This window comes from Cottoperca gobio, chromosome 5 (assembly GCF_900634415.1).
Source record: "Cottoperca gobio chromosome 5, fCotGob3.1, whole genome shotgun sequence".
In the NCBI taxonomy this organism is placed as follows: domain Eukaryota; kingdom Metazoa; phylum Chordata; class Actinopteri; order Perciformes; family Bovichtidae; genus Cottoperca; species Cottoperca gobio.
The window spans coordinates 18095354-18108113 of NC_041359.1; the positions used below are offsets into that span (position 1 = coordinate 18095354).

General features: G+C 43.2%; 1 protein-coding gene across 1 annotated transcript in view; it reads left to right on the forward strand.

Annotated features, from left to right (window-relative positions):
• The window catches only part of col7a1 (collagen, type VII, alpha 1), a 61885-nt gene that overhangs the window by 18638 nt on the left and 30487 nt on the right, over positions 1 to 12760 (forward strand). The window contains 38 exon segments of the mRNA XM_029432609.1: positions 37 to 173; positions 258 to 384; positions 480 to 623; positions 1046 to 1215; positions 1320 to 1361; positions 1465 to 1491; positions 1586 to 1630; positions 1773 to 1892; positions 1973 to 2044; positions 2584 to 2619; positions 2724 to 2777; positions 3551 to 3625; positions 4212 to 4259; positions 4261 to 4326; positions 5914 to 5940; positions 6040 to 6093; positions 6207 to 6278; positions 6363 to 6422; positions 7622 to 7657; positions 7736 to 7780; positions 8726 to 8761; positions 8872 to 8916; positions 9049 to 9084; positions 9226 to 9261; positions 9389 to 9421; positions 9522 to 9593; positions 9691 to 9747; positions 9904 to 9939; positions 10029 to 10109; positions 11047 to 11082; positions 11215 to 11259; positions 11377 to 11448; positions 11586 to 11630; positions 11719 to 11754; positions 11941 to 11982; positions 12077 to 12157; positions 12324 to 12359; positions 12680 to 12715. Coding sequence (XP_029288469.1) covers positions 37 to 173; positions 258 to 384; positions 480 to 623; positions 1046 to 1215; positions 1320 to 1361; positions 1465 to 1491; positions 1586 to 1630; positions 1773 to 1892; positions 1973 to 2044; positions 2584 to 2619; positions 2724 to 2777; positions 3551 to 3625; positions 4212 to 4259; positions 4261 to 4326; positions 5914 to 5940; positions 6040 to 6093; positions 6207 to 6278; positions 6363 to 6422; positions 7622 to 7657; positions 7736 to 7780; positions 8726 to 8761; positions 8872 to 8916; positions 9049 to 9084; positions 9226 to 9261; positions 9389 to 9421; positions 9522 to 9593; positions 9691 to 9747; positions 9904 to 9939; positions 10029 to 10109; positions 11047 to 11082; positions 11215 to 11259; positions 11377 to 11448; positions 11586 to 11630; positions 11719 to 11754; positions 11941 to 11982; positions 12077 to 12157; positions 12324 to 12359; positions 12680 to 12715 — 2318 coding nt within the window.

A 12760-nucleotide genomic window follows, 5' to 3' on the forward strand; every position in this document is an offset into this window, starting at 1 on the left:
TACCGTACTTACCCCTACAAACTTATCTGTTCGCAGTGTGTGTGGGTGGGCGTCTCGATGTGGTGTTTCTGGTGCCGGCATCTACTGATCGGATTAGCCTCGCAAAACCACTGCGCGAACTCCTCACAAGTGCAGCAGGGTCGCTCACTACTATCGGACCCCGAGACTCTCAGGTAAGTCTCAAACCAGAGTTGTTGGGAGGTACAAGGCATCTTTAGTCTACTGCCAATATCTTGATTATTTTCTGCCTGTTTCAGGTGGGAGTTGTAGTATATGGTTACAGACCCAAAATATGGTTCCTGCTTAATCGCCATAGCAGGTCTGACACACTTCTTCAAGAGATCCAGTCCACACCGTTTGATGAAACCCCCGGGAATAACATTGGTCAGTTTCTTACTCTCTGATAGATATCTTATTCTGTTCGGTGTGTGTGTGTGTGTGTTTTCAGGAGTTGTGATATTGTCTGTCTCCCTCTGCAGGTGAGGCGGTGACATACACCAGGCAGTACCTTCTGACCCCCACAAGTGGACGGAGACCGAGGGTCCCTGGTGTCGTTGTCATCATCGCTGACAAACGATCAGCTGACAACCTGACTCTCGCAGCCAGCAGTCTCAGGGCTACAGGTGCGCTGGAGAAGACCAACAATCCGTCACACTGCAATCATCTGTGAATGAAACGGGGTTTGCTTTAACCTGGTGGGATGTAACTACCTGCACCCACCAGATCACTATAGTTGGCTTCATCTTGACGATTTAGTTTCAAGATTTCAGCCACAGAAGTGTATGTAATTTGAATAAAAGAAATATTAATAAATTGTATTAAGTCACTAACCCTGTGACAGACTTAAACACTGAAACAAGCTGAAAAACCTAGAAAATATTTTTGTACATTTGTCTTCTTCTGAATTCAAAAGAATTTCAACTGTATGTAGACACACTTTACACTGACAGCAATTCTTCGTACACTACACATAAAATTCTAAAAAGCCATCTCTGTTCTGTGATTAAAATGTGTGTTTTCCCGTGCGCGCGTGTGTGTGTGCAAGGTGTGACAGTGTTAGCAGTGGGTATAGACCAGGCGAATACGGAGGAGCTGCGTCGGTCAGTGACGGACGGCAGCACCCAGAACATGCTGTATATCCGTGATGCATCGCAGTTTGACACCGTACATAGTGAACTGGCAGACTTACTTTGTGGCATTGCCAGAATACCAGAGGTAAGAAGAAACCTGGAAAATGCAGATATTTATAATCTTGTTTTACAAGCTTGCCATGATCTGTCATTGAAATAGTAATGCCTAGTGTTTCTGTCCTTGTTTAGGTAGGTCCAGGTCCAGAGCAGTGTAGCGTTCAGTGCCCTCAGGTGAGTTCTCTAACTGTACTTTCATACTGAATTCAAACCTTTGAGCCAGTGATAATAATCAAAACGTCCTGATTTCTAAATTTCAACTTCCCAATTTCTTTAGGGTGAGAGGGGAGATCGGGGTGATAAGGTACAGTGCAGACATTTGTTAAATGTTTTACCACTCTCCTTGTAATTTGTATTTTCAGCTCTTAAGGTGCCATCTTTTTTGTTTGAATCCACAGGGTGACAGAGGTAGAGATGCTGCAGATGGACGCAAGGGAGATGCTGTGAGTCCTTTATTAACACTGACCTATTAACAGCAATGTACTGATTTTTGATTGGACATACTAATGTGTGTGTGTGTGTGTGTGTGTGTGTGTGTGTGTGTGTGTGTGTGTGTGTGTGTGTGTGTGTGTGTGTGTGGTGAAGGGTCGTGATGGTGTGCCTGGGAGGGAAGGCCCCAGAGGACCTGAAGGACGTCCAGGTCCACCAGGCCAAACTATCCCTATTGACCCCTCAGGGGGGGGGAAAGGAGAAAAGGGGGAGCGAGTGAGTAAATCTAAGGCCATACCAAACTATACAAACGTCCCGAATGATGACTGATGTAACTGATGCAGTTTTTTGTTCAGGGTTTTCCAGGCATTGATGGGACTCCAGGGTTGCCAGGACGATCAGGTTCCCCTGGAAATGCAGGGCTCCCAGTGAGTACACGGACCATCATCAATTAATCTATGTCGTATTAGCAAAGAGCAGAGGTTTTCAAAGTAGGAGGCGTGCATCCCCAGGGGGCTCCGAACAGTTTCAGGGGAGGCGCATTAAATAGAAGTTTTAAAATATTACATTACTTGTTATATTAGTTTTAAAATATCACATAGAATAGCCTAAATGTGCGGGATTTGGTAAACGACATACGGTAGCTTTTGGGAATTTTACTGTGTTTTCCACTTTCCCAGATTCAGAAACTAATAACTGGATAGACCCTTTTTATGTATTTAGTGTAGTGTGAAGTTATGTCAAACAGCAATATGAGACCATCTTGGCTCAATTGTGGAGTATCTATGGGATCAAATATTGCTATCATGATCCTATAGGCATCCAGGAATTGACAGAGTAACTAAGCAAGTAAACAAAGAGGGGGTGAGGCGGTACCCTTTTCCAAGCAAGCTTTGTCTGAGGGAAAGCCCACAGTCTCTTTTGAGACCCCTGACGTAGAGGTAACAACATGTTTTTATGTCTGCAGGGTATGCAGGGCCTGCCCGGTGTCAGAGGAGATCCAGTGAGTAACGCGTTCTCCTGATCTACAGAGTTGTTCGGTGGATATTTGTATACAAATTACAGTGATTGTATGTTGTGCTTATACTTTTATTTAATTTTTTCTAGGGTGGACTAGGTGGAACTGGGTCACAAGGGTCAAAGGGCGGTAAAGGTGAAAGGGTGAGCGGAGCGATCATTTCTAACCTTTCTCCCACCTCACAAGTGTTTGTAGTTTCTTTGTGCCAGTTTGAAAGAGACATAGATCAAAGGTGTGTGTGTGTGTGTGTGTGTGTGTGTGTGTCTGTCTGTCTGTCTGTGTGTCTGTGTCTGTCTGTGTGTCTGTGTCTGTCTGTGTGTCTGTCTGTGTGACTGTGTGTCTGTCTGTGTGTCTGTCTGTGTGACTGTGTGTCTGTCTGTGTGTGTGTCTGTGTGTCTGTCTGTGTGTGTGTCTGTGTGACTGTGTGTCTGTCTGTCTGTGTGTCTGTGTGTCTGTGTGTCTGTGTGTCTGTCTGTGTGTCTGTCTGTCTGTCTGTGTGTGTGTGTGTGTGTGTGTGTGTCTGTCTGTGTGTCTGTCTGTGTGTTTGTCTGTGTGTGTGTCTGTCTGTGTGTCTGTGTGTGTGTCTGTCTGTGTGTCTGTCTGTGTGTGTGTGTGTCTGTCTGTGTGTCTGTGTGTCTGTCTGTCTGTCTGTCTGTCTGTCTGTGTGTCTGTGTGTCTGTGTGTCTGTCTGTGTGTGTGTGTGTGTGTGTGTCTGTGTGTATGTCTGTCTGTGTGTCTGTGTGTCTGTCTGTGTATCTGTCTGTCTGTGTGTCTGTCTGTGTGTCTGTATGTCTGTCTGTGTGTCTGTCTGTCTGTCTGTGTGTCTGTCTGTCTGTGTGACTGTGTGTGTCTGTGTGTTTTTTGTTGGACATACTAATGTGGTGTCCATATATGTGGTTCTTTGATGATGCTTCAGGGTGAACCGGGCTCAGCTATAGGAGGAGGGGGTCTTCCAGGGAGGAAAGGAGAGGCAGGCATCCCGGGAATACCGGTAAGAACAACTGGAGTGACTTTGACCCCCGTCCTCCTTGTGCAGAGAAAAACATCCACAGAAAATCGTTTGTCCCTGTGACCATAAAATATTTTAATCGTTAAGGACAACCACGTTTTGCAGCCAGCTTGCTACCACAGCATTTTATATCCAGTGTTTCCCCTACCATTGTCTTGGAGGGGCGCCCCTCCGTCACACGGTGAGCACCCCTCCAAAGCAGTAAACCTGGGGGAAACACTGATATACTTAACATTGATTCAGTCCTCGCCATCAAGTAGCCTGATGCTTATTTTAATGTAGCTTATATTGTGTATTGTATTTTAATGTGTCCTATCTGGATGTAATAGGATGCGTTTGTACCATTTTAATAGCAGATTTCGCCGGACAAATCTCTGTCTTTTGCAGACAATAAAGTATTTTCTATTCTATCCTACATTTGCTTTGTATGGCAACATTTATCCTAAATGACCGTCCATACTGTCATCTGTAAATTGATGTCCAGCTGCAGAAGAAAGGCAGTGTGTAGCTGTTTTGGATGTGTTAAGTCATTTCTGCATAGTAACCAGTGTTTGTGATGCGTACTAAGGGTACTCATGGTCAGCCGGGCAGCGACGGGACCAAAGGTGGCCTCGGCTGTTCCGGGGACACCTGGTCAGGATGGTCGCCCAGGTATACCAGGAACACCAGGACACTCCATCAAGGTTAGCCTCATCCCCTGCTTCTCTCCATTTCACGCAATTTAGAAAGTAACTTCAGTATGGTATCAGCTCTTACAGAGTTTATTTTGAAAATACACCTGTCTCAAATACTAGCCTTAGTGGGCTCGTAAGAGAGAGCACTCCATCACTCCCTAACTGAGATAAAATGATTCACTCTATCGCCCAAATTCTGACGTTGTGCAAGTGACAAATCAACACTAGCCGTCTTTGAAACTGCCGTAAGCATCTTTCTGCCCTGATAAAGCTGGATCTACCGATGTTAGATCGCTTGCTGCTGTCACCCCTTTGGCATTTGAGAATGACATATAACACCAGCTCAGTGTGCCATGTTCAGTTTACTAATGTAATCATAATGGAAACAGAATTTCTAATTATTCACTGCCAATTGGTGCTTAAAACATGCATATGTATGCATATTCAGGCGGTTTTGCTGAACATTTTACAGACATTACATTTACAAGAACTCATTTTACAGTCTTCAATACATTGACAATTCTGTTATTTTGTTATTTTGTCATCTTTAATGTTGTTATGTTAACTGCACTCTATTCAGATTATTGTAGTGGCAGATGTGGTTTTGAAATCTTTGACAAAAGTCTATGTGTCCTGTCATTTAGATTTCCACATACTATAAAAATAGTTTTCTCGAGGAGCTTTTGAGTCTTTAATGAATCCTCAATGGAGTCTTGAGGACTGCACCCTCTGCTCCAAGATGAGCATGTTATTGTCAGACTCATGCACTTGGTGGTAGCATTGAGCCACTTACCTCTTTCTTCAGTGGAGGCCCAGGAATTTACTGTATGTGCCAGGAAAGGGTAGTTGTTGTTACACAATATCATTTTAAGTGTATATTTTTAATTTAGAAAGTCAGGTATTTTATAAAGATCTTAATGATTTTATTTAAATGTATTTCCATAGAAATTTGAGAAAGGGGACTCCATACAGACTTCCCTTTTTTATATAGTTTCCACTGCATCCAAAATAAACTGTTTAAATATGTATTAGTTGAGACAGACTGATGGTGTTTCTAGTGAATATCTGTGAAGGAAGATTCTCTGGAAACGTATATGAATCACTCTGTTTAATATTATTTTTGGTGTATTGATTATCACACTCAGCAAACTATTACACCAGTTTTAATTCCTCAGTAATATAAACAATGGTTTTCTGTAGATGAAGAAGAATGACCAATTACTTATTTTATATTATGTCACTCATTTAGTTTTCCTCTTATTAGTTTGCCTTTAATGTTGAGATATGTTTCCTATCAACAATATTCAGCATTCTCTCTCTCTCTCTCTCTCTCTCTCTCTCTCTCTCTCTCTCTCTCTCTCTCTCTCTCTCTCTCTCTCCTTTGTCACTCTCTCTTGTCTCTGTCTCTGTCTCTCTGTCTCTCTCTCTTTCTCTCTGTCTCTCTCTTTCTCTCTCTCTGTCTCTCTCACTCTCTCACTCTCCCTTTGTCGCTCTCCCTTTGTCTCACTCTCTCTCTCGCTCTCTCTCCCTTTGTCTCTTTGTCTCTTTCTCTGTCTCTCTTTCTGTCTCTCTTTCTCACTCTCCCTCTGTCTTCAGGGAGACAAGGGCAGCCTAGGAGATAGGGTGAGTCACACCATCACAAGCTTGTCCCCTCACTGCAGAAATATCCCGAGGAGCACCCAAGCATAATGATTCTCAGCTCTTATCTCTCTTTGCTGACAGGGACCTCCAGGAGTTGGCAGCGGGGTGGCTGTGAAGGGCGAGAAGGGCTCCCCAGTAAGTGCTGTCAATCATTGACTATGTGCTGACATGTTTAGTTTTCAGATGGACTCTGAATGTGTGCATGTGGGGGTGTATTTTGCATTTACTAATTGCATTTTTATTATCAGGGTACTCCAGCACTTCCAGGGGCTCAGGGTCTTAGAGGGCCAGCAGGATCACAGGGCAGCAAGGGAGACAAGGTAGCTGCAGATTGATTCAGTGTGTGAGTGTTTTGAGCATGTGAGGTGTTTATCTCAGAGTAATGGCTTTTGGTTGGTTTTCAGGGCGATGGTGGTGATGGGGCGCCTGGACCTCCAGGCAGGCAAGGAGAGCCTGGCGACAGGGTAGGTTGAACACAAAGGCTGATGTTACGATGATGAGTCTGTTTTTTTTGCACAATCTAAATACTGTAAGTACTAAGAAAGCACTGACAGCACATACCTCTGCTACGCCTGCACAATCCTCGTTATACCCATCACAATTTCAAAACTGACAACCGCACAGATTTTTGGAGAATACATACATCCTGAGACTTCTAGCTAACGGCAGTTATGTTGTGGTCATTTGAATTCATCGTAATGCTGTAGTGCCATCTATAGGCAGAATGCCATCACATTTAGCAGGATCTCACAAAGTGGCTTTGTGCATATGCCATTTAAATAAGACTACAAGCTAAACATTTATAGTCATTTATGTTAACGAGGCTATACAATCTTTGTAAAACAGTTAAAGGAAAATGCTGTGGAATTTAAATCTGGAGTGTGGGACTTTTATATATAAATGAACATCTGTTGAATTCAAGCCCTCGCCAAAAGAGTTCACACTTCGCTGGTTAAGTGTATCACTGCCAGTATACTGGAGTAGTGGTGTCTGACGTCTGTGGAGACTTTCCCGCGCTTTGGTACGTATGCCAGCTGGTGAGCTCGCTGCATCGCCCCCGCTCTCTTTAAGTCTTCCCATGCAATGTCTTTGATTTTAATTCCTCCTTTGAATGCCGAGTTTCTTTTTTTATCTATAGCATCCAGTACAGAAATGTAGTTTCCGCCGTACTCCCGAGCCGCTGCCGCCTCGTCGATATGGTCTCTCCCGTATGGTAATCTCTCTCACTGCCAGAGGGGGAGACAAAAGTTCCACACTCCAGCTTAAAAGAAACCCTGCATAAATAACTTTTCCAGGGTCATGCACATATGTTATGTATTCCATCTGTTTCCATAATGCATGTCATAGGATATGTAACCTATATGGATATATGCATGTTTTTCTTTTAGCATACCATACAAGCAAGGCAAAGGAAACACAAATATGAGTCTGTCCTAACAAGTTAGGAGTTGCGAGCAAAGGTATGAAGTGCTTTATAAATGACCAAAACGTGTCGCTATCACAGTCAACACTTTTGCGTACCGTGTCCCTACTTTCCACCTACTTTCACTGAAATGTGTCATTTTTGAGATTCTCTGCTAAATAACATGAATGGACAGGACTAAAACATAACCTTGATGGAATCAATACATTTATGATCAAGCATTTTGTTCATGTCTTCCAGGGTCTCCGTGGCCCTCCAGGAGAAATCAGTGTCAAGGTAAATTGAAGTTAAGAAGCATCACCTGTTGTAATCTGTTTACAGAAGAATGATCTCTGTCACTCTCTATTCTGACAGGGTGACCGAGGACAGGGAGGTGAGCCTGGATCGCAGGGAGACAGGGTGAGTACTGTAATGAGAGCGAATCAGACAAGTATGTGCATGTCTGGGTTTCTATATGTGTGTGAGAGTGTGTCGTAAGTGTGGGTTTTATAGGTGTAATGACTATGGTCTATATTCATAGGCATGGCACCAGGTAGTAGTGCATTTTACCACTGCAAAGAGCATAACAAAATAAAAGATCAAAATGTGATGATATTAACAACATTCCTGAGCCAGATGTGTGTCTAATCAATCGTACGTACTGTAGGTCTGTTCCTTTTGAGAAATGTTGGTTAGAAATGGGTGGAGACGCAGCAGGCTGTTGCTATTCTTCAATCCAGTAAAGATATGATGACAAGAACTTGTTTGTACCTGAACTTTTTTTTTTGGATGAGATGAGACGTCTGTGTGTGCAAGATTATGTTCATAGTTGTGCACATGAAGTGGAAATGTTGTAATGGGAATCCCTCAACTTTACCCAAATAATCCAAACCATCAGTAACTGTAGCATATTTACAGTAGGATCATTTTAAAAATCACACAATGTACTGCAGTGATACTCGACTCAATACAGATACAGATCAAATACAGGGTGCTGTTGGCCCGTCTACCATTTCTTAATTTACAATGAAAATAAATTGATTCACAATGGGAAATGTGAATAAGGTGCCAGAGTGAATGAAAACACATCAACATAGACTAATATTGCTTGTTTATATAATTAAAAATAGGCCCTGAATGTCTGTTATGTGTTCATAAACTGGCCCGCGGGTAAAGTAGGTTGAGTATCACTGATTGTTTATGCAACAAGATCAGTCACTCTTTTCTGTGAGATGCAGTAAATCAGATCAAATAAGAGGGAAGAGATCTAGAACAAGACCTGGAAAGACTCCAGACACAACCGTCACAGAACATTCAGTCTGACTTGAAAACAATCTGTGAATCTGGACGTGTGTCTCTTTGTAGGGGGAGCGAGGACCGGCTGGTGAAACTGGGGAGAGAGTGAGTACAGCAGTGCTGGTTTAGTTTTTAACTTAGATAAGTTCAACTGTTGACATCCTTTCCTTTTTAGTGGGATTGTGTCCTGTTATCTGAATAACGTTGTCTTGCAGGGGGACCCAGGGAAGCCGGGCCTCGCAGGAACATCGGGGTTGAGAGTGAGTGACAGACTTCCATGTAGTATTGGCTGATGGCATCGGTGTGCCTTTTTGTTTCACATTTCCTGCATGGTCTGACTGTTATAAATGCAGAGAGGGGTCTCATGAATGAATCTTTCCATTTGTCGTCAGGGTTTACCAGGACCCAGTGGAGCGTCAGGAGAAAAGGTGAGACTGATCAAATTAACTGTATTCATACGAGAAGCAGCAGGTCAATAGGAACGTGATTCCATCACAGACAATCTCATAATCTGATTTAATGAATTTCCAAGCAAAGATGAAAGAACAATTTCACACGTCTGTTCCCAGGGAAACGAAGGTGCACGCGGGGAGCCCGGCAGAAGTGTGAGTTATCAGATAAGGGAAAAAATCATGACATATATGAATTGATCTGTCCTTTCATTGTGATGTGCACTTAATGTCTGTCAGTCTTTGCCCGTGATGATGAAACCGTATTATTCAAATCATGCAGGCTCCCAGTTTTCCCGGGAAGAAAGGTGAACAGGTAACCTAGCCAATTCTGTTCTCACGAAAAACATTTAATTTCAACAGCTCACTGTTCCTTCACTCTGATGCGTTTTCTCTCCCGTGCTGTTCTCCCACAGGGGGACCGAGGCCTGTCTGGTTCCGATGGGTCGAGGGGAGACAAGGGAGATGCGGGACAGAGAGGAGACAAAGTGAGCAACCCGAGGATGATGATGCTCTAGAAGATATGGAATTGTTTGTGGTTGACTTGCAGTCTAAATTACAACTCCTTCTTCTTTATTTTGCAAGGGGTCTCCAGGGTCAGGGGGGTCAGCTGTTGGATCCAAAGGAGAGCCGGGAGAGAGAGTAAGTTCACAGCGTAACACCTCTTTTATCAGAACAACAAATGGCACATCATAATGTTTACAGCTGCTGTGATATATTCCTGCCAATAACGTCTATTATTTATGAACCATTCACTAGTCAAACCAAAAATACATCAAACATGTGCTCTTCCCTCAGGGACTTACTGGTAATAGTGGAAGGCCGGCTGCCAAGGTGAGATGCCTGCTGTGTTTTATGTGCGTGTTTCTAGGCCTTTCTGTTTTTTTTCTGTTTGTCAAACGGGTCTTATTACTGTTCTTTAGGGGGACGCAGGTGAACCAGGAGAGAGGGGGGAGAATGGGCGGCCAGGAATCCCGGGAAAGCCTGGTCTTCCTGGGAAAGAGGTGAGACCGGTGTATGTGACGTGGCAACGTTCAAATCTTAACTGGGACAAGTAACACAATTCAATCTTCAACAATAACTACTCCCCACACCTTTTTCAATATCCTCTTAGACTTCTCCACGTACAGTAGGACATAGGGCTGGGCCATAATTAAATGACAGCTTTTCCTTTGTCCCAGCTTCTCTGATATAAGGATGTGCTGCTTTTCTCAGTTGTTATGCCTTCGTGCCAGCGACAGGCGAGGCATGCTTTTGGGTTGTCCGTCTGTCCATCTGTCCCGTTCTCATGAACGCGATATCTCAGGAACGCCTTGAGGGATACGTGACCGTGACCGTACAAAACTATTTTTCTGGCATACCTTCAAGTTATGACAATTTCACACACGTGTAGTGGGATAAAATGATGAAGTGATTACATTTTGGACGGACATGTAAACTGCAACATGACTAGATGGCGGAGACATGCAACCACGAGGCGTATTCTCTAAGATATCATCGTTCAACTGAATATCTTTGCACTGAAGATGTCTCTGAAGATCTCTGGGAAATTGCGACACTTTTCACAAATTTGTAACGTTTTATCGACCAAACGATTAGTGAAAGTTACTGTTAGCTGCAGTCCCAGTGATCTTATCACGTTATCATGTTTTTCTTTTTACACAGGGAAGGAAGACATTACATTGTACTATTGAAAACATTAAGTCGAGCAGTTATTGTTTTTGTATGTTGCTCTCAGTGCTGCCTGTCTTTTTTCTGCTCCTTCCAACATGCATCTCTTTCTAATGATGCCATTTTAGAGGTAAAAGCAACACTTTGTGTGCATGACACAACATTTTCAGCAATTAATTTTGCATATGTTCTCTGACCCTCTACTCACGTTCCTGTTTTACGGTTTCCTCCCAGTTAAAATATATACATAATTATTATTATGTTTTATAGGGAGGCGGAGGAGAGAAGGGGGATGAAGGCACACCTGTAAGTATGATCTCTTCCTCTTATTGATGTCATCTAACGTCCACTCTCTTCATAAAAAGTGTGTTTATTTAAAAATAATATTGTGTACATGTCACTGCAAATACCTCTTGTTATAAACTTGCTTTTCATCAGGGGGAGTCTGGACTTCCAGGGAAATCAGGAGAAAGAGGACTGAGGGTAGGACAAGTGTCTGACACATTTTAGAGCCAAGAATTATTCTAACATTTGAAAACTACCATGGTACATTAACAGAAAGTTAAGTTAACGGACATTCTTTATTGACCCTCCCCTTAGGGACTGGCTGGTCAGTCAGGACGTCTAGGAGAGAAAGGAGACATGGGAGACCCAGGAGAGCACGGACGAAATGTGAGGCACACATTTATGTGTTATCATACAGACAGCTTTTCAATATGCTCTTGTGCTTCTGCACTGAAGCCTTGAGAGAAGAAACCGTGAGGAGGCTCAGCTGCTCAGCATACTTATTGATCTGTGTTTGATCATAGGGCAGCCCTGGACCCGCGGGACTGAGAGGAGAGCAAGGAGAACTGGTTAGTCCTCTGCTTTATTTTTAAAAAGTGCTTATATAACTTTATATCTACTGTTAGTGGATTCACATATTTCACTCTCTTATTCAAGGGACCCGTAGGGCCTCCAGGACCACCAGGGAAAGTGGTGAGTGTATCACACTGTATTGTATGTTTAAAACATAATGAACCATAATTATAATTAATAAACCGTTTTGATCAAAGTAAACTAGAGTTAGGAATTACAGTCTGCAGCTTCTTCTTACCATTGAAAGAAACGTCCGACCACCAAAATTCAACCTAATTCTGCTAACGTGTGTGTTCTCCTCAACAGGCTGACGCCCAGGGCCAGCTGAAAGGAGACAGAGGAGAGGCGGTATGTACTGTACCTGTGAAGAGCTTGTGGAAGAACTCCTAAAAAAAGGTCACGGTTAGCTCAAAGTTACAACTTACATCATTTTGAATTCCAGGGCATAGCTGGCGACCCAGGAGAGCACGGCGGCAAAGGTCAGAAAGGCGAAGCGGCGACTCCCGGAGCTCCAGGCCTACGAGTGAGTTTGCCTCATTCTTGCAATTTGTAAATGCTTCTGTGAGCATCTGATAAGTCACCGTACAGTATATGCATCTGTATGCACACTGACCCCTTTCTTTGTTGATTTGGTATGCGTGACTGATGATCCTTCGTGACTTCTCGTTCTTTCCCTGCTGCCTATTAAGGGTCCTGAGGGACAACGGGGACCTGCAGGCACAAGAGTGAGTTTGCGTTCTGTCACTGCTTCTCTGCTTCAATTGTCATAACAAGATATCTGTAAACACTAGGACAGTATTGACTAATTGGATATTTTGACCAGTCCAGTAAGATTTCTTTAGTCGATCTCGGCATTTTTTTATACTTTTGTCAAACTGAATGCTTTATTTCCAAGAAACTTATGAGCACATCTTTAAAGAGGTTCTTTCGCGTGATTCTTCGTCCAGAATCAAGGACAGTCGACTAAGAATTCCAGCCCTTGTAAATAACTTAATCGCTCATTTCCTTTGACACACATTTAACCCTTCACTTCTAATGTTTCCAGGGTGATGCAGGGGAAAGAGGAGCGCCGGGAGAGAAGGTTTGAAATCAATCAGTGTGGCAGGTCCTCACAATCTTACCTACT